Genomic DNA, 19072 nt, shown 5'->3' with positions numbered 1-19072 from the left:
TCTGGTTAGCTTCCAAGACAGAAGTGAGGATGTGAACGCTACAGGAGAGTCTTCTCTTGGTATTAATGTCAGCAATGATTTACACAATCCCCTGGAGGAGGGGGGTCGGGGCCCATGAACACACAGCACCTCTCCTTCTTGCCTGTTTGGACTTGCTTGGTGTTCCTAATATTAGAGTCCCAGAAGACTGGGCTTTTTGACCTTTTGAGCTTCAAAGGGTCAGGAGAGAAGAAACTGAGAAGAAACTAACCAAGATGGCGGGACACTGAAGCCCACTGGGCGCCACTTCCACAACTACAACAGAGACTCCAGACCCAGGATTCGGTGGGAAATCCAAGAGAAAATCAGCATTAGCCATTTTTTCTAGCCCAGATAGATAGAAGTAGACCAGGGAACACAGACACCGGAGACAAGATTTAGTCAGAACACCCGGTGGCAAGGGGCACTGAGCCGGGGCTCGAGGCTGTGCATTTGGCACAGAGGCCAGAGCTACGAGCTAAGCCAGCCTGGGATGGTGTGCCAATTGTCACTTCTGTTCCAGCCCAGAGCCGGGTCACAGGTCCAGAGCCGGGTCACAGGTCCAGAGCCAGGTCACAGGTCCAGAGCAGACGCAGCGACTGTGTACCTCAGAGCAGAGGGCTACCCAGCCACAGGTCCCAGGCTATGGCCAAGGAGCAAGATCACAAGGGACCTGAAAGCAAGGCTCCCAACCCTGACCTGAAACCTACAGTTAAATAACTAGGACTGATAGCTGAGAGGGAAGTTAGCCTTCAGCCCTGTCTCTGAATCTACCCCAATTTACAGTTGGCTAATGGCTGCCAGGACCAGCTGAGTCTGTGGGAGCCCCAGCCAGGGCCAAGCAGATGGTTGAAAAGCTCAGCTCAGCAGGGCAGTGATCAGACTTTGCAAGGAATCAGACAGCTCTGGACACACTACAGACTCACTGGTCTCCACAATGAGTTTCCCCAGAGATTTCTGAAGAATACAGCACTCCATGCCTTGAAAAAGCAGCAATAGGACCCAAGAGTATAAAAGATCTATTCAAGACCCAGACATTCCCTTTAGAAATTTCCCAAAGCAGGCCCTAACACAAAATCCCAACCCAGGAAGTAAGTCTGGAAGAATAAGTAAACTCAAAAAAATCCCACCACAAAACATTGTTAACATGACAGATAAGCCAGAAAAAGAGAATGACTCAAAATATCTACTAGTAAAACCTAAGGAAAAAAAAAATGCACAGGCACAAATTCAAGTAGAATTCCTAGAAGAAATGAAGGGAAAAAATTGTTAAAGAGTTTAAAATTATTTCCTACATTAAATGAGAGTGATAGAGGAAAGAATTGGAAAGATATGAGAACAATGGAGGAAATACTTGGAAAAATAATTAATACATTAGCACATTAAGTATAAAATTTTACTCAAACAACAAGTCCCTTGAAAAGCAAATTGCTAAAATACATTTAATCAAGAGAAAGATAGGAAAACTATACTATGTGTCAGCCATCTTAGTCAATATTGGTTAAGACTACTTAAAACTAGACAGTATAAGTTACTTGAGAGTACATCTGCCAAAACAGACAAGGGAACCAAAACATAAACATAAGCATAAAGTACTTTTTATCCAAATAACTGAAATAGTACTTCTTGTTCATGAGTAAGTAAAAATGACGATTTTACTTAAATGATCTATTTATGTAATGCCATCCCAATCAAATTACTAAACAAATTATCTTACTGAGTTAGAAAAAAAAAATAACAACAAAGTTCATTTGGAAGAACAAAAGGACAAGAACTTAAAAAAAACAACAGGGAAAATAAGATGTAAAAGAAATAGATTCAGCAGTATCAGACTTTAAACTATACTAGAAGGTAAGAGCATTACAGAAGTGCAAAATGGATAATGTCAATTATTTTAAATTAAATTTTTTCTTGTATAAATAAAACCTACTTAGCAAAGGATAGAAAGAATGAATAAAATTGGAGAGAAGCCTTCATAGATAATCTTCCAGATTGTACTGTGATTGCACTGGAATATTGCTGTAGTGTAGGAAATGAGCTGAGCTGGGTGATTTTAGATTTGGCTTTTATGAATAAAGATGCTATCTACTTCAGAGAAACAAATAACAGGAGGAAATAAGCAGAGTATGGTCATATATATATATATATATATATATATATATATATATATATACACTTAATTGTAATCTGATGGAAGTGAGGAATAAAGCATAAAAAATGCACAGCAGAGAACAAAAAAAAAAAAACTACAAGGAAGCAAAGAAAAGCTGGGCAGCTTTTGAAATCAAGTATTTCTTATACAAGTTTTCTTGAAATGAAAATTTATTTTATATTGAACCTCTATGTTCTGCTGTGTACATGGCCTTTTTTCTTTTTCTTTTTCATTTTGTACTTGAGTTTAAAATTAAATTTAAAACTTACAAGAAAGAACAAAGGAAGAAAGGAAGGAAAGAAAAAAAGAAAGAAAGAAAGAAAAGGGGAATGCACCAAACAGAAGTGAATAATTCCATGTAATTACAAGAATTTTTTTAAGTCAAAAGGCTAGAAGAAAATAGAACATGTAAGACACTTAATTAAAAACAAAACCAAACCTGACTCAAAAAACCAACTAAGAGAACACAGTTTAAGAATCATATGAGTTATGACTTTAAAAAGAGCCTAAATACCCTATTTCAAGATTTTAAACTGCTCTTAGAACCTGAGGGCAAAATGAAAATAGAAATAGAAAATAGAAGAAAAAAAAATGGTGCTAGTTGTCTCCTAAAGGGAACAAAGTGAAAACTACCAGAAACATTACAGTTGAAATGTAGAGGTTCTAGGTTATATATATTACAAGCATCCAGAAAGAATTCAAGTCCCAAAGAGCCACAGTCAGAATCACATAAGACTTAATAGCCACCATAACATAGGAGTAGAGGATTTGAAATAACCTTACAACCAAGAATAACTTACCCAGAAAAACTGAAGATAATCCTGCAGGAGAACAAAAAACTTTTCATAAAATATTATAGAGTTTCTAAACAATTGTCAGAGCTGATTAATAACTTTGAAATACAAATGCAGGAGTCAAGAGAAATACGAAAAGGTAAAAAGGACCAAGTAAGAATGAAGTGTTGACTTTCGATTGGTAGGAGAGTCCATCCATCAGAATCCTATTATGCTCAGGAGACATAGTAGGAGTTAAGTAAAACAAAGCACCTGGGAGTGATTTTGTTATTTTTAAATTATCTTAAAAGAAGAAAGGAAAGGAATAAGAAAGTGGAATTGATAAAATGGAGGTGGAGTGACGAGAAAGAGTGGGGAAAGTAACTTCACATAATGTATAAGAGAAAGAAAATACAAATGAGGAGACCAAGGTAGGGAAGCAGGCAAAACTTGAGCCTCACTTTCATTTGTGAAGCCATTTGGCAATTGGCTTCATTGTGAAGCACAGATGTGCTAGGGAAGAGACTAGAACTACATATCACAAGAATAATACAGGTCTGATTTGTACCAAGGATGCAAGGCTAATTCAACATTATGGAAATGATCAACATAATAGTATTGATTACAGTAACAATGGAAATCACCTGATTATATCAATAGATATATTGATATAATCTAATATATCAATTGATATATTAGAAACCGTCTCTGACATGATACTGCACTCATTCATGTTTAAATACTTTAAAATAAAGAAATAAATGGACTTTTCCTTGCTATGAGATATAGTATCTAGATAAATTAAAAGGGGCAGGATTATATGTAATAGAGATAATTAAATAAGAGATAAAGCAAAGGTATCTGCTATCACCACTGCCATTTGATGTAATTCTATAAATGCTATTTATTAGCGATCAAACAAGAAAAATAAATTAAGAAAATAATTTACATGGACAAAATAAAATGGACACTTTTGAAAATGATATGGCTTAAAGAATCTTAGAGGGTCAGCTAGGAACCGATTGAAACAACAAATCCAACAGTTTAGGATGTAAAATAAATCCATATAAGTCATCAACAAATCTGTATATTGAAAACAAAACCTGGCAGGAAGAAGGAAAAAAAGATAAATAGCATATGACTATATCATCAGAGAAATATTAATTGTTCATGATAGGTTGAGCCAATATAATAAAATATTTTAAAATAAAATAAAAATTTTAAGATTACCTTATGTTTTCAGTACTAAATTCATCAAAGTACCAAAAGAGTATAAATAACAAAATTTATATGGAGGAAAGAAAGGTCAAGAATCTCAAGGGAAATCAGGAAAAGAAATAGCAAGGAAGTACCAGAAGTAAAAAAAAAAATACTAGAAATTGCTAACCATCAGTGGAGGTTTGGTATTGGTTAAGAGCTATAAAGGCTAATTATTGGAACAGATTAAGTACAAAATATGCAGAAGCAAAGAAACCTGAGAGATTGATGCTTGATAAACCCCCAACCCCCAGGGACTTGGACAGGAAGGCAATATTTTTTTAACCCTGCTTGAAAACTTGAAAAGTCTTCTGGAAGTTATGAGCATCTCATAATTGACAAGAAAGAAAAGAATAAATATCAGTTTGTTTTTTGATAAGAGAGATGCTGTAAGGGGCTGCTGTTGTACCTGGAACTCTGTGCAGTCATTTGATGCAGCAACACTATTACTAGATCTATATCCCAAAGAAATCGAAGCAAGAGAGGGAAAATTATATGCAAAAGCAATCATAGCAGCTGTTTTTGTGCTCCAAAGAACTGGAGTCTAAGGGGCCGCCCATTCATTGGAAAATGGCTAAGCAGATCGAGTGATATAAATTACATGGAATACACAGATGCTCTAAGAAATGATGAAAGGGACAGTTGCAGAGAAACCTGGGAAGACGGACATGAATGGATGCAAACTAGGGGGGACCCCAGCAAGAGTCTGTACATCCATAAGCGTGGGGCCGACGTGAACGACTTTGCGCTTCAGAACTCTGGTCCACTTAGTGGACGGGCTCTCCACTTCAGAACTCTGGTCCATTTGGTGGACGGGCTCTCTGCTCCCCGACACAGATGGCCACACCTGGCTGGGGATGGGCTCCCATTCTCTTGGATTCGGGCCAGTGTAGGGATGTGTTTTGTTTGGCCGTGAGTACTTACTCCAGGACTGTTGTTGTAGCAAGTTTTTCTGACAGGGGAATGAGTGTAGGAAAGGAAAGACATGTTTGTTATATGACCTGGAGTCTGAGCCAGAGTTTGCCAGCAGGGAGGCAGCAACCTCCCATGGGTGGGCAGGTCCCCGACAAGAGACTCCTTGCAAGCTTCTGGCTCCTCTGGAAGTGGACAGGGTGAGCCCTCAGGAGCAGCGGACTTACATGTAATCTAGATGAGCAGGACCAGAAGATCATTTTTTACTTCAACAACGATACTATATGATGATCGATTCTGATGGACGTGGCCATCCTCAGCAATGAGATGAACCAATAGAGCAGGAATGAATTGAACCAGCCACACCCAGCGCAAGAACTCTGGGAGGTGACTGTGAACCACTACATAGAATTCCCAATCCCTCTCTTTTTGTCCGCCTGCATTTTTGATTTCCTTCACAGGTTGATTGCTCACTATCTCAAAGTCCAACTCTTTTTGTTTGGACATATATACATATATTGTATTTAACTTATACTTTAACATATTTAACCTGTATTGGTCAACCTGCCATGGAGGGAGGGGATGGGGGGAAGGAGGGGAAAAATTGGAACAAAAGGATTTGCAGCTGTCAATACTGAAAAATTACATATGCGCATATCTTGTAAATAAAAAGCTATTAAAAAAAAAAAAAACCATGATCCAGAAAGATGAGGGAGGGGGGGTAATGGAAGGGGGAGGGGGTCTCACCTGAACAGATGACCTTTGCCTCTGTTCCGCAGGGCTGTGTTCCCCACCTCCAGGTCTTGCAGTCCCAAAAGGAGGCCTCCTCCCCAGTGCAGGAGACCTTGGTGAGCCCCCTGTGGATGGTGACCTCCTCGAAGCCGTCCCGGTGGGAGATGCTGACGGCGGAGCCGCACTGCAGGTGCTTACAGATCACCTCGGCTTCGTCCATGTCGATGGCTTGCTGGCACGCGGTGCCCACCACCTTCTGCATCTCCACCTCCACGGCCCCGGCGCATGGGCTGCCCCCGCCGACAAGCCGCAGCTCCAGATCGTCCTTCTCTGTGAACGGGAGATTCCCGGACCATGGAGGAACTGCAAGAGCCAGATCTCGCTCCCTCCTCCCTTACCTGCCCCCCCACATGCAAAGCGGAGCCCCTTGGGGGGGCTTCCTGAGTGTGTCTGGCCTGGCCCGTGGACAGGGGGCTACATGTGGGATGGATGCTCTTTCCTCCTCCTCCACTTCCTCTTCCTCATTATTATTTTGGGGTTTTTTTGGGGGGGGCGCAGTCAGCGCCTTGTCCAGGGTCACATAGCTAGCAAGTCTCCAAGGCTGGATTTGAATCAGAGCCTCCTGCCTCCAGGGCTGTACTCTACCCACTGAACCACCCAGCTCTCTCCTCCTTCTCGGGGGCCAGACTTCGGGACAGAGTCCGGCAGTTCCTCTAAGTGCACGGTTCATATGCTCAGAGACTAAGCGCGTGCTTAGAGAAGACTGGTCTGCTTGGGGAGAGTGGAATGGGAGAGTGGGAAGAAGGGGAGGAGGTGCAAGAACCCGTGCCAGGAAGGAAGTGGGAGGGGCTGCTCCTGTGGGCAGTCTTCCTCCACTGGCACGGAAGCTCTGAGCACTGGCACCAACTTGCCTTGTGCCCCCAGTTTGTTCCCAGTGTCTGGCATACAGTAGGTATTCAATAAATGCCTGTTGACTGCCCACTAGTCCCTTCCTGGAGCAGAAGTCCAAGGACCGGGAGACTCCGTATGAGGAAAGTGAAGTGTTCCCGAAGGGAGCCAGACCAGAAGGGAGCTACCAAAGAAAGGGCCCGTGTCTGCGAGGGTGGAGGGAGGAAGCTGGAGAGGGAAACGGGGTCTCAGAGAGGAGGAGGGGAAGCAGAAGGAGCCCCTGTCCGGGCGACAGGGGAAGTGGACGGGGGAGCCCAGCCCAAGTGGGATCGGCTGTGTGGGGAGCCCCCCACTTGGCGCTGGGCGCTCAGCCTGGCTCTCCCAGATTTGGATCATTAACGTCCGAGGTAAGAGGCCATCTCGGCAGCCCAGGTCACTGGCCTGAATTCCAAGATGAAATGAATGAGGGCAATTCCCCCAAAATCCACCTCACCAGGACAAGACTAGAAAGCAGAGCTAGACCCAACAAAGCAGCCGGCAAGGAAAAATAAAAAGTTCTGGGGGTCTGGGAGGACTCAAGGCCGAGAGCAAGGTGACAAAGCCGCAAGGGAGAAGCAGAACCCACAGGAGCCGATCTGATGCCGGGCACAGCCGGACCGGGAGCTGCGCTCGGCTGGGCACAGGCTGCCTGGCCTCCCACAGACTGAGGAAGAGGGCTCCCGTGCTTCAAGTGGGATTGGGAAAGCTCCCCGCCGTCAGGAGACGCCACTGGGCCACGTGATCTGTGGCCGGACGCTGCTGGACAGACGCAGCCCTCAGCTCCTCTCCCCCCCATTCAGCCTTCTGCTGATAGCCCCATTTCTGGGGGACTCCTAACTCAGGGGGCTAGACTTGGCTCCCTCTAAGAGTAAGGGGGAAGCCAGATGCAGAAGGCACAGATGGTCCAACGCTCAAACAGGCGCCAAGTGGCCTCTGTTCCTGGCCCTGTGTGAGGGGGTCGTGGGTTGTGCCGGCGGACCTGTTGTCCTCAATCCTTAGGGTCCCTAAGGCACCAACACCCGGAGAGCCCGGTTCCAATGCTGTTTTTGGCTGAGCTCCGATCGGCGCCGTGAGCAAATAGTGGGTCGTCGTCGAGGAGCAACGCCGAGTGCCGGGCCGAGCCGCCTCACCAAGCTCGGGAGGCGCAAAGGAAGGCCCCCAGCTTGTGGTAACCCCGCTTCCCCAAGCGCCGGCAGGGCCCGCCTTCTGCTTCCTCCCGGCCGATCACACGCACCTCGGAAGGATGCCCTCAGACCTCCCGCAGCTGCCAACTGCCCACAGCATTTAAGGAAGAGAAAGCCAGCCTTCCCTTAAGACCAGAAACGAGGTCACCATTTCCCCCTCTCTTAGACCTTGCCTGTGGGGCGGCCCTGAGACGAAACTCCCGGGGACAGTGGGCAGGGCGCAGGCAGTGTTCACAGATACTGGATGTGGGGAAGTTGCGCTGTCCTGGGGCGCAGGGGCTTCCTCCAGGAGGTGGCCAGCCCCAGAGCCCAGGGGCTCTTCCAGCAGAGGCGAGGCGCCTTTTATTGTGGGGAAGGCCACTAGGGTCCCTTCCAGCTCTCAGATTCCGAGATTCCGAGTTCTTGGGCAGGAGGGGGCAGCCCCTGGCCATCCCAGAGGCCGGAGGAGAGGGAGGGGAACCAGCAACGGCCTGAAGCGGGATTGTGTGGTTGCTGGAGGGGAAAAGAGTTCAAAGAAAGAATGGGGAGGATCCAAGGAAGGACAGGAACATTGAAAGCTGAAATTCTAGACACAGAGGAAGACACAAAGGAAGCTGCACAGAGACTCCCGGCGGTGACCAGGGATCTCCTCAGCCAAGATGGAAGGAGCAGCTGGGAGATGGGGCAGACTGGGCACAGACGCCTGACTGAACCTCCCCAGCTCATAGAATCACCTGTTATAAGGAGGCACTTATATGCCTGGGGAGAGTTTCCACACCGAGGGTCTCAGGGACTCAATTCTTGAGGCAACTGCCTGGTACAGTGGGATAGAGCTCTGGGAAGACCCGAGCTCAAATGTGGCCTCAAACACCTAGTTGCTAGTGGTATGACCTTAGGTAAGTCACTTAACCCCTGCCTCAGTCTCTTCACCTATAAAATGGGGATAATAACATCACCTTCCTCTCAGATCTGTTGTGAGGTTCAAATGAGATAAATTTATAGTCACCAAGGCCATTGCCTGACCTATGTATAGCACACCCTTAGTAAACACTCATTCCCTTCCCCTTATAATCTTCCACCCTAATAATTCTCAAATTTCCCAACCTCTCTGCTGACCTCCAATCTCTCAGGTGCAATTGGACATTGAGTAGACTCTGAAATCCCAAACTCCCTGCTCCTCCTTCCCAGCATCATTGGGTGTCATCCTCAGTGACTCCCATGTCCAATCAATGTCTCTCCAATGAGCCCCTTCCCTCCTCTTTCCCCCCATGCTGGTGCAGACCCTCATCATCTCACACATGGGACTATTCCAATAGCTGCTTTTGAGGGGGGGGTCTACCTGCCTCAAATATCCTCCCACTCTGGTCTATCCTTTATCCAGCCGTCCAATCCACCCTTCTAAAGATCAGGTCGGACTTGTTACCTCCATAACCCCCAGCGCCTTCCCCCTCTGGGTCTTTCTTGGTTTGTTCTGCATCTGGCTAATGTTTGCACGCCCTTATCATGGGCCAGGCCCCGTGCTTGACAATGATTATCTTATGTGATCCCCAAAACAGCACGGCAGGCAGGATCTCGATTCCCATTCTAGAGATGAGGGACGCGGGCCCGGGACTTGCTCGGGTCATGGAGACTGAATCTAAACTCAGGTTTTCTGGCCAGCCGACACTGGACAGAGGTAAGGAGAAAGGCCAGACAAGGCTGAGGAGAAAGGGCCAGACGGGGCTGAGGAGAAAGGGGCAGACGGGGCTGAGGAGAAAGGGCCAGACGCACCTCCCCGCCCACCCTGCCAGGGCTCGGGCTTACCAGAACAGATGACCTTGGCGTGGCTCTCAGGCCTGCAGTTCCAGTTGTCGTACTCACAGTCCCAAAGGGCTGACTCATTGCCATGGCAGCGGATGTTCCCGAACCAGATGTGCTCCTGCTCACCGCCGTCGAACCAGCTCACGGCCTTCTTGGGCGCTGGGCAGCCCAGCTGGCGGCACACCACGGTGGCTGCCTCCATGTTCCAGTTGGTGTCGCAGATCCGACCCCACTCCCCATGCACCCGGATCTCCACCAGCCCAGAACAGTTTGTGGTTCCGCCCACCAGTCTCAACTCCATGTTTGCTCCTTCTGCAAGAAAGACCCGAGAGCAAGAGGAATCAGCGCTGGGAAGGGGGTGGAGAGAGAGAAGGGAACTTCCTGGTGAGGGCTGCGATGGGGGGGAAGAGAAGGGATGTGGGAGGGGGGAGGCTGGCACCGAGCCTGTGAGGAGTGCAGACTCAATCTCAGGGCCAGAGTGGGCCGGAGTCCCAGCTGAGGGGCCCTGGCCCGTTTGGAGCGGCTCTCTGCTGTCCAGTGGATCCCCCATTATGGAACTGCAGGACCCTCATCCCCCAGCACTTTGGGAGCCTTCCCTGGGTTATGGCTCGATACTCTCACGGTGACCCCAGAACCAAAAAAGCTCTCTGAGCACCTGCTGGCCACACCTGGGGCTCACCCCATTATGGAAGTGGGGGTCCCTAAATAGAAACCATGAGGTTACAAGGACTGGCCAATAGGGAGCAGAGATGGCCGTGGGGTGGGGCAGCAGTGGGCAACCATAACTTCCCGAGTTATGCCCAAAGTTGGTGACTTCCTGAGGGCAGGACCAAGGGGGCCGGGGTGGGAGGGAAATGTGCAGGGAAGGGGAGACCCCCAAGGAGAGGCACAAGGACGGAGGGAAAGCCGCCTTTGGTCCCCCTCTTCCCACTGCCCGGCCATGAAGACAGCCGGTCTGCTTCCATCCTGGGTCCCAGCGCCTGGCGCAGACTGACCAGGGACACCCGGCAGCCTGGCCTGGGATGGGAAGAACAAATAAGGTCGGCCCTTGACACTGCCGGGCCTGCTGCATGTGCAGCATAGCTAGAAAACATGGCGGCTCAAAAAGAGGAACCCAGGGAACCCTTGGCAATCCCACACACCCTCCGGGTCCATAGTCTGCAGGCCCGGGGGAGTCCTCCTGAAAGTGGGGGCGGGAGCAGCCGAGCCTGAGGGGACACCTAAGAGTTTCCTCTGAAAGTTAGCCCAGCTCCTGCAGAACTCCCCAAAAGTGAATACAAAGGAGGGGGCCTTGGCTGCCAGGAGAAGGGCCCCTGGGGCCAGGCTTCCCCTCCCAGGGAGTGACCCAGCCAGGGCACCCGCTGCGGGGAGGGGGGCCGGCGGAAGCCCCTGCGGGCCCGAGGCCTGCCCGGAGCCTCACCTGAGCAGACCAGCCCCACGTCCTCGTGGTGGTTGCAGTTGTGCTGGCCCCAGCCCCGGTGGCGGCACTCCCAAAGAGCACTCTCGTTCCCGTAGCAGTTGACGTCGTCCATCCAGATGGGGCCGGTGCCAATGTTAATACCCAGGGGCCTCCGCACATTGTAGGCCGTTCCACAGCCCAGCTGGCGGCACACGACCTCCGCATCCTCCTTGCCCCAAAGGTCGTCGCACACCGTCCCCCACTGACCCTGGGCCTTCACTTCCAAACGGCCTGTACAGCGGTTCACGCCGTTGGCCAGCCTCAGGGCCATGTTGGCTCCCTCTGTGCCGGGAAGAAGCTTTCGTGAGCAGGGAGAAGGTGCAGATACACTCACCCACGCACATGCACTCGCACTCACACAGTTACACACATATACACACACACTCACACACACACTCACACACATTCACAGTCACATACACACTTATACACACACACACTCACACTCACACACATTCACAGTCACATACACACTTACACACACACACACTCACATGCACTCAGTTACACACACACACACACTCCTACTCACAGTTACACACACATGCACACACTCACAGTCACATACACACTTACACACACACTCTCACACACACATGCACTTGCACTCACAAAATTACACACGCACACACACTCACACTCACTCACACAGTTACACACAAATGCACACACACACACAGTTACACACTTACACACACTCACACACAGTTACACTCACACATACAGTTACACACACTTACTCACAGTTACACACACATTGCACCCACTCACACATGCGCAGTTACACACTCACTCACACTCACACACACATACACAGTTACACACACACAGTTACACACACACAGTTATACACACACTCACACACACATACACAGTTACACACACACTCACACACACATGCACCACCACTCACATCACACACACCCTACACTTGACTCACAAGTTACACACACCTTGCACCCACACGCAGTTACACCCTCCCTCCACCTACAGTCCTTACACACTCACACACACAATCCAGTTACACACACACACCTCCCCACCCACTCACACATTCACAGTCACATACACACTTACACACACACACACTCACATGCACTCAGTTACACACACACACACACTCCTACTCACAGTTACACACACATGCACACACTCACAGTCACATACACACTTACACACACACTCTCACACACACATGCACTTGCACTCACAAAATTACACACGCACACACACTCACACTCACTCACACAGTTACACACAAATGCACACACACACACAGTTACACACTTACACACACTCACACACAGTTACACTCACACATACAGTTACACACACTTACTCACAGTTACACACACATTGCACCCACTCACACATGCGCAGTTACACACTCACTCACACTCACACACACATACACAGTTACACACACACAGTTACACACACACAGTTATACACACACTCACACACACATACACAGTTACACACACACTCACACACACACACATGCACACACACTCACAGTCACATACACACACACACTCACACACTTGCACTCACAAAGTTACACACACACTTGCACACACTCACACACGCAGTTACACACTCACACTCACACTCACATACAGTCATACACACTCACACACACATATACAGTTACACACACATACAGTTACACACACACACTCACACAGTTACACACACACAAAAGTTACACCCCCTCACCCTGATCCCCACTTCCCTGACCCCTCTAGATCCATCTGCCCCCAGCCTCGGCTCCAAGTCTCCGCGCCCCTCACCACAGGTGCCAGCAGAAATCCCGAGCTCCCAACAAGCCCCTGTGGACCAGACCTCAGCACCTGGGAGCCCTGGGCAATCCCGCACACCCTTGGGGTCCATAGTCTGCAGGCCCGGGGAATCCTTGGGTGCCATCATGGCCACAGAGGAGGAAGGGCAGGGACGTGGCGGTGGTGGCAGCGTGTGCCAGGCCCTGGGATAAGTGCTTTGCCAGCGTCCCTTCCTTTGATCCCAAGGCGCAGAATGCCCCCTGCCCTGCTCACCCCCCCAGGAGGCAGGCTGCCCCGGGCGGAGGTGACCCTTCTCACCCCAGTTCCTGGTCTGCTCGCTCCCCAGGCCCCCAGGCCACCTCAAACTTGCTGCCCAGTCCCGGTGGGCACGGGTGCCCTTCTGAGCCCTGCCCCTCGCCAAGGCAGCTGCTCCACCTCGCACCTCACCTAATTCAGCAGGGATGCTCCTGGCCCTTGAGCCACATTCAGATGCCCCTCCTCAAGCTGGCCCCCCCCACTCCCCTCTTGCTGTACCCTGGCCCCCTCTCTGATTCCCACTCATTCCCCCCCATCTGCCCCAGCCTCGGCCGTCCGTCTCGCACCTTCCTCTCCGGCTCCCCCCCACTCCAGATCACCCTTGCCTCCGTCTCCGGGGCAGCAGGGCCCAGGCTGGCCCAGAGCAGTCAGGCCAGACAGTATTAATGAGACTGGCTTTCTATGGGGCACACACAGCCCCCCAGCTCCCGCCTCAGCTCGCCAGAAGCCATGCCTTTCTCCGGGAAGCACGGGCAAGGAGACTGGCAGTGGCCCCCAACAGAAGCGTTCCCAGCTGGAGGGGACGGGACACTCAGGGACGGGCACTCAGGGACAGCCCCAGAGCAGCCTCAGGGCCTGCAGGGCCCACAGACCAAGCCCGAGCTTGGGATCCTCGCCAGAGAGAAGGTGGGTGAGGGGAGACGGGCCCACACCAAGCCCCATCAGCTTGGCCCCCGTTTTGTCACATAAACTCCCGGGGCCAGGGGCTCTCAGCTAACCTTTGCCAAGCTGACCGTGAACAAACCCCGGTCCTGTCTGTGGGACTCCAGGTGCAGAAACCACCTGGGCTGAGGGGGCTCGGGGAAGGCCACGGTCTCACTGGCACAGTGCCCGCCTACCTCAACGCCTCTTCCTCCCGTTCCCTAATTAAGCTTGAGAACCCCCAACTTTGACTTGGCTGGGATGAAAGGAGGTGAGGCTGGGTCAGGGAGGAGGGGGCTCCCTCTTGTTCCCACTGACCCGCTGAGGGCCTTTGAGAGGTGGGGGGCCAGGGCTCCACTCTTGGGAGGGTCCCTGGGCTTCGGCTGGGAGGGGAACTGGCCAGGCTGGCGGAGGCCGGGGGAGGGCGGAGGCCCAGGGAGGGCACAGGCCCGGATGCGGCCCCAGGGATGGGAGAGGGGCTGCTGGGGCTCACCGGAGCAGTTCACTAGGATCTCCTGCCCCGGTGCGCAGGGCTGCTGCCGCCACTGGCTGAGCCTGCAGTCCTGCAGGGCCGACTCGTTCCCGTGGCAGGAAACGTTTCCCGACCACGAGTGTCCGGCCGCGTCGCTCATATTAGCCCCGGACGAGCTGCCCGCAGCCAGGGGGCAGCCCAGCTGCTGACAGACCACCGAAACCTCGTCGCTGCTCCAGTGGCTGCTGCACAGCGTCCCCCACTGGCCCTGCACCTTCAGCTGCACCAGGCCTTCACAGGGGCTGCTTCCGCTGACCAGCCTCAGCTCCGGGTCCGGAGCCCCTGCAAGAGACCAGAGCCATATCCCACCGGAGCCCACAGGCTGCAGGACCTGCCATGGGGGAGCGGACATGTGGCACCGGGAAGTACCAGGGGCGGCACCAGGCGTTCGGGCTTAGCCTGCCACGGGAGTGGGGGCCATCCCGGGGAAACCCTGGTCTCTAAAGCTGCCAGGCCGAGCCCTACCCAGGCTTCTCCCCCCCCCCCACCCCTGCCCCAGTAGAGGATACAGCACTGTTGCCATCGCTCCGGGTGGTCCGGGGGAGACCCTCAGAGCCACCTTCCCTCTCCCACTCCGTCAGATCGTGGGCCCCTGAGAAACAGCTGGCTCCCGTGCAGATGTGGCCTGGGCGCTAAGACAGCGATCCGGGAGGCCAGGGGACCCCGGCTGGACCCTGCAGCTCCAGCCTGAGGAGTGTAACCAGTGACGTCGTCTGCAGACAACTCCGAGGGCTCCGAGGAGGCCTGAAGCTGGAGCCCCCAGATGAAGTGGCCAGGAAGGGCAGGGTCTAGAAAAGGCCCTCGAGGAGATCTCCCCAAAGGGCGGGGGTGGCTCGGCGAATGCTCCTCCTTGCCTTGGCTGTGAAGCAAGCGCCCCTTGCGAGAACAATCTGGTGCCGAGCGGCACCCAGGGGCGGGAGGCTGGTCACTGTGGCCCCCCATGCGGGACCAAGCTTAGCAGAGAGGAGCAATGACCCCCAGCTCTCCAGAGCACATCCCAGAGCCCCGTGGGGGTCAAGTAAAGCTGCCCCAGCCCTGAAAGGAGTTCAGGGTCCCTGCCGCTTGCCCCATTCCCTTGGCTCGTCCAGAAACCGTGCAGAGACAGAAATGGGGGAGCCCCAGTGTGACGCCCCAGCTCAGATCTGTTCTCTCACCCCCATTTTCTCTCTCAATCATATTTACTTTCTAAACCAGGGGTTCTAGGGTCACTCATTTAGAACTGGAAAGAACCCCAGAGGGTTTTACAGATAAAGAAACTGAGGCACCACGTAATGCCTGGTGGTGCAGCCCAGAAGCCACTGAGCAGTCCCATCCCCAAGGCCAGCCAGGGCTGCCCAGAGCTCCCTGGGAGAGGGGCCGTCCTGCACGGTGCGGTCGCAGCCTCAGCTCCCAGAGGCTCAGGTCCCCCCTGCCCTAAGGAGGGACTTCACAGCCTGGTCTCCAAGGAGGCCGCTGGCCCCGAGCATCTGGTGCCCGGCCTCTCTCTGCACCCTTCCTTCCTCTCCCTTCCCGGGGAACGGTCGAAAGCTCGCTCAGTTCCTCTGGCCGCCATCGGGGCTGCACGTTTCAGGGTCTGGAGGAGCATCTGGCTTTTCAGTTCCTGGAGGCCTGGGGGGCTCCCGGCCGGAGAAGGCTCCGGAGGCAAGCGGCCCGAATGCCAGCTGCACCAACCAGACCCCGTGATAGTGGGAAAGGAACTCGGAAAATGGGAGCCTCCCGCCCATTCTGTCTCAAAGGGCGGGGCTGCAAAGTCTCCCCGAAGGGCCAGCTCCTGGGCTGCACTGGGCTGGCTTCTTTAAGGCTCCAGGCTAGGAAAGGGGGAGCAGAGGGACCCCGAACCTACCAGCACAGCTGCTGAGGAAGCAGGTACCGAGCAGCAGGAGGGAAAAGCCGCCCGTTAGGGCGGGCAGTGGGTCCCGGCGCCTTCCAAGTTCTGTGGGAGTGAGAAAGCACCAAGGCGGAGTCAGTGACCCCAGGGCCCGGGCTTCCTTCCCCAGAAAGGAGTCACAGTCACAGACTCAGATGGGCCAGCCCAGGGGATCCCAAGCCTCCAGCCAAGTTCTGGAGCAAGAAGGGCTTTTGGGAACAGTGGGAAAGTGCGGGCTTCCAGATGGCCCGTTCCAAGCATCTGCCCCCAAACACATCTGTGTCCCACGACTGGACCCGGATCCGTTGCTACCCTGCTGGCCGACACTGGGCGGGAAGATGGTGCTGCCCCATCTGATTCACCACTTTCCCCTTCCTCATATATACACAGCCCGGGCAACACTTCCATCCCTCCTCCTCTTTCCTTCCCTCTGTCTTCTCCCCACTGACCACTGGACCATGAGCTCCCTCACTGCCAGGCCCACCTCCCTCCCCCAGTCCATTTGTTCCCTTTCCACACCTATCCAAGGTTCACGGGCGTTCCTAGCACCCCCCACGCATATACCCAGAAGCTCTAAGACCATGGTGATGGCCAGATCTTCCAGCCACTGCCCCCCTCCCCCCTCCCCGCTCTAAGCCTTGGACCAGATGAACCTGCTCTAGTAAGGAGGATGTGCCATAAGGAGGCCTTCTATCCCTCCTGCCATCTGGGGCTGGTAAGACACCCTCCTTCCTCTTTCCTCCTTTTCTCTTCCTCTATCCTTTTCCTTCTTTCCTACCCCGTGCTTCCTCTTGTCTTGTCATCCCTGTGGATTTTGCCTAGAAGTTCACCAGATTGTGAAAATTTCACTGGGAACACTGACGCCTCAAGGCTCGATTTCTTGTTTTGTTGTTTAGACTTAGGAAAGTGAAAATAATTCAGATTCAACTTAAAAATGTTTCCTGTGACTTTGGAAAGCCAGTCGTTAAACACTGATGGCTACCTCCCCCGCAGCTTTATCCCTCAAGGCCAGCTTTGCTCTTGTCCTGGTCACCTGAAACCTTACTGTGCCTTCAGCCCTGTTCTGAGCTGGCTCGAACTTTCCACAAGCTTTACAAGTTTCAGATCCTTTTCCTTACCCCCGTGTTCATGTTCCTGGTCCACAAGAGTCTCTGAAGCTATCCCAACCAACATGGATGGAGAGAAAACAGGAAACCTTTACCTGCGTGCCAGGAGTATCCAGGGAGCCAAATGGTGGCTCTGCCCATCTCTCTTTTGTGATGTTCACAGCCCCGCAAAGAAGGGACACAGCTGAGCTCTGACAGTTCCCTCCAAGCATCAAGAGTCTCACTTCAAAAGGAGAAGTTACTTGGAGAGCTGACGCTCCTTTTTATCCTTGCCTTCTGATCGTGGAACAAGGAACAACAAGAGGAAATTGAGAAATCTGGCCCACAGATTTATTTTTTTAAGAATTAGGACATTGTAAATTAACATACTGAATTCTGATGAATTTTCATCTTTGTGTTTCTTCATTTTACTTCATTATGTCTACACTTGCCATGTCTAAGAGGAGGGATTCATAATAGTTCTTTCCAAAAAAAGAGGGAGGAAAGGGAAAATCTAAAGGAAAACAGGTTCAATAAACTTGACCAAATAAACAATCCCTCTCCTCTCATCCCAGAAGCTGGAGTTTGGGGGCTTATCAAATAACAGATTATTGAAGGCACAGGTTATTGTGTCCTGTGGATCCAACCTATTCCCCTGATCCACCACTCATATTTCTTAGCTAGTGTCAAATGGTTTGATGACTGCTTCTTTATAATGTAGGTTTTAGGCTAAACCACCATCCTTTGTATTTTTTTTTTTCGTTTATGCCCTTGATATTCTTCACCTTTTGTTCTTCCAGATGAATTCTGTTATCATTTTTTCTAGCTCTCTAAAGTAATTGTTTGGCAGTTTTATTAGTATGGCACTGAACAGGTAGACCAATTTAGGCAGAATTGTCATTTTTATCATATTAGCTCAGTCTATCCATGAGCAATTGATAATTTTCTAGTTGATTAGCTCTGACTTTATCTGTGTGAGAAGTGTTTTGTAAGTGTGTTCTTATAATCCCTGCATTTGTCTTAGCAGGTGTTTTATTTTGTCTACAGTTATTTTAAATAGAATTTCTCTTTCTATTTCTTGTCAATGGGCTTTGTCAGTAATATATAGAAATGCTGATTTGTGTGGGTTTGTTTTATATCCTACAACTTTGCTAAAGCTGTTAATTGTTTCAAGTAGGTTTGGGGATTATTTTCTAGGATTTTCTAAGTATGTTGTTATATCATCTGCAAAGAGTGATCGTTTTATCTTCTCACTACCTATTCTAATTTCTTTAATTTCTTTTTTTTTCCTTATTGCTGAAGTCAATATTTCTAGTACAATATAATAGTGGTGATAATGGGCATCTTTGTTTCGCCCTTGATCTTATAGGGAATGCGTCCAGCTTCGTTCCCTTATAAATAATACTTGTTATTGGGTTTCGATAGATACTACTTATTATTTTAAAGAAAACTCCCTTTATCCCCATGCTCTCTAATGTTTTTAATAGGAATGGGTGCTACGTTTTGTCAAAAGCTTTTTCTGCATCTATTAAAATTATCATAAAGTGATTTCTGCTGGGTTTGTTATTGATGTGGTCGATTACAGCAATAGTTTTCCTGATTTTGAAACAGCCCTGCATTCCTGTTATGAATCCCACTTGGTCGTAGTGTATTATTC

General features: G+C 50.6%; 1 protein-coding gene across 1 annotated transcript in view; it reads right to left on the bottom strand.

Moving 5' to 3' along the window:
• The window catches only part of LOC100930484 (scavenger receptor cysteine-rich type 1 protein M130), a 30339-nt gene extending 12649 nt beyond the window's left edge, over window positions 1-17690 (bottom strand). Inside the window, exons 1-6 of the mRNA XM_031957083.1 lie at window positions 17532-17690; window positions 16307-16396; window positions 14425-14745; window positions 11155-11475; window positions 9738-10046; window positions 5860-6174 (exon numbers count right to left, since the gene is read on the bottom strand). Of these exons, the coding sequence (XP_031812943.1) occupies window positions 5860-6174; window positions 9738-10046; window positions 11155-11475; window positions 14425-14745; window positions 16307-16396; window positions 17532-17577 (1402 nt within the window). The 5' untranslated portion in view covers window positions 17578-17690. The remainder of the gene's footprint in view (window positions 1-5859; window positions 6175-9737; window positions 10047-11154; window positions 11476-14424; window positions 14746-16306; window positions 16397-17531) is intronic.
• Window positions 17691-19072: the final 1382 nt, after the last annotated feature.

The sequence above is a fragment of the Sarcophilus harrisii genome, chromosome 2, assembly GCF_902635505.1.
Source record: "Sarcophilus harrisii chromosome 2, mSarHar1.11, whole genome shotgun sequence".
NCBI lineage: Eukaryota > Metazoa > Chordata > Mammalia > Dasyuromorphia > Dasyuridae > Sarcophilus > Sarcophilus harrisii.
Note: the sequence above shows the minus strand (reverse complement) of the source record. Positions and strands in the feature narration are given on the sequence as shown.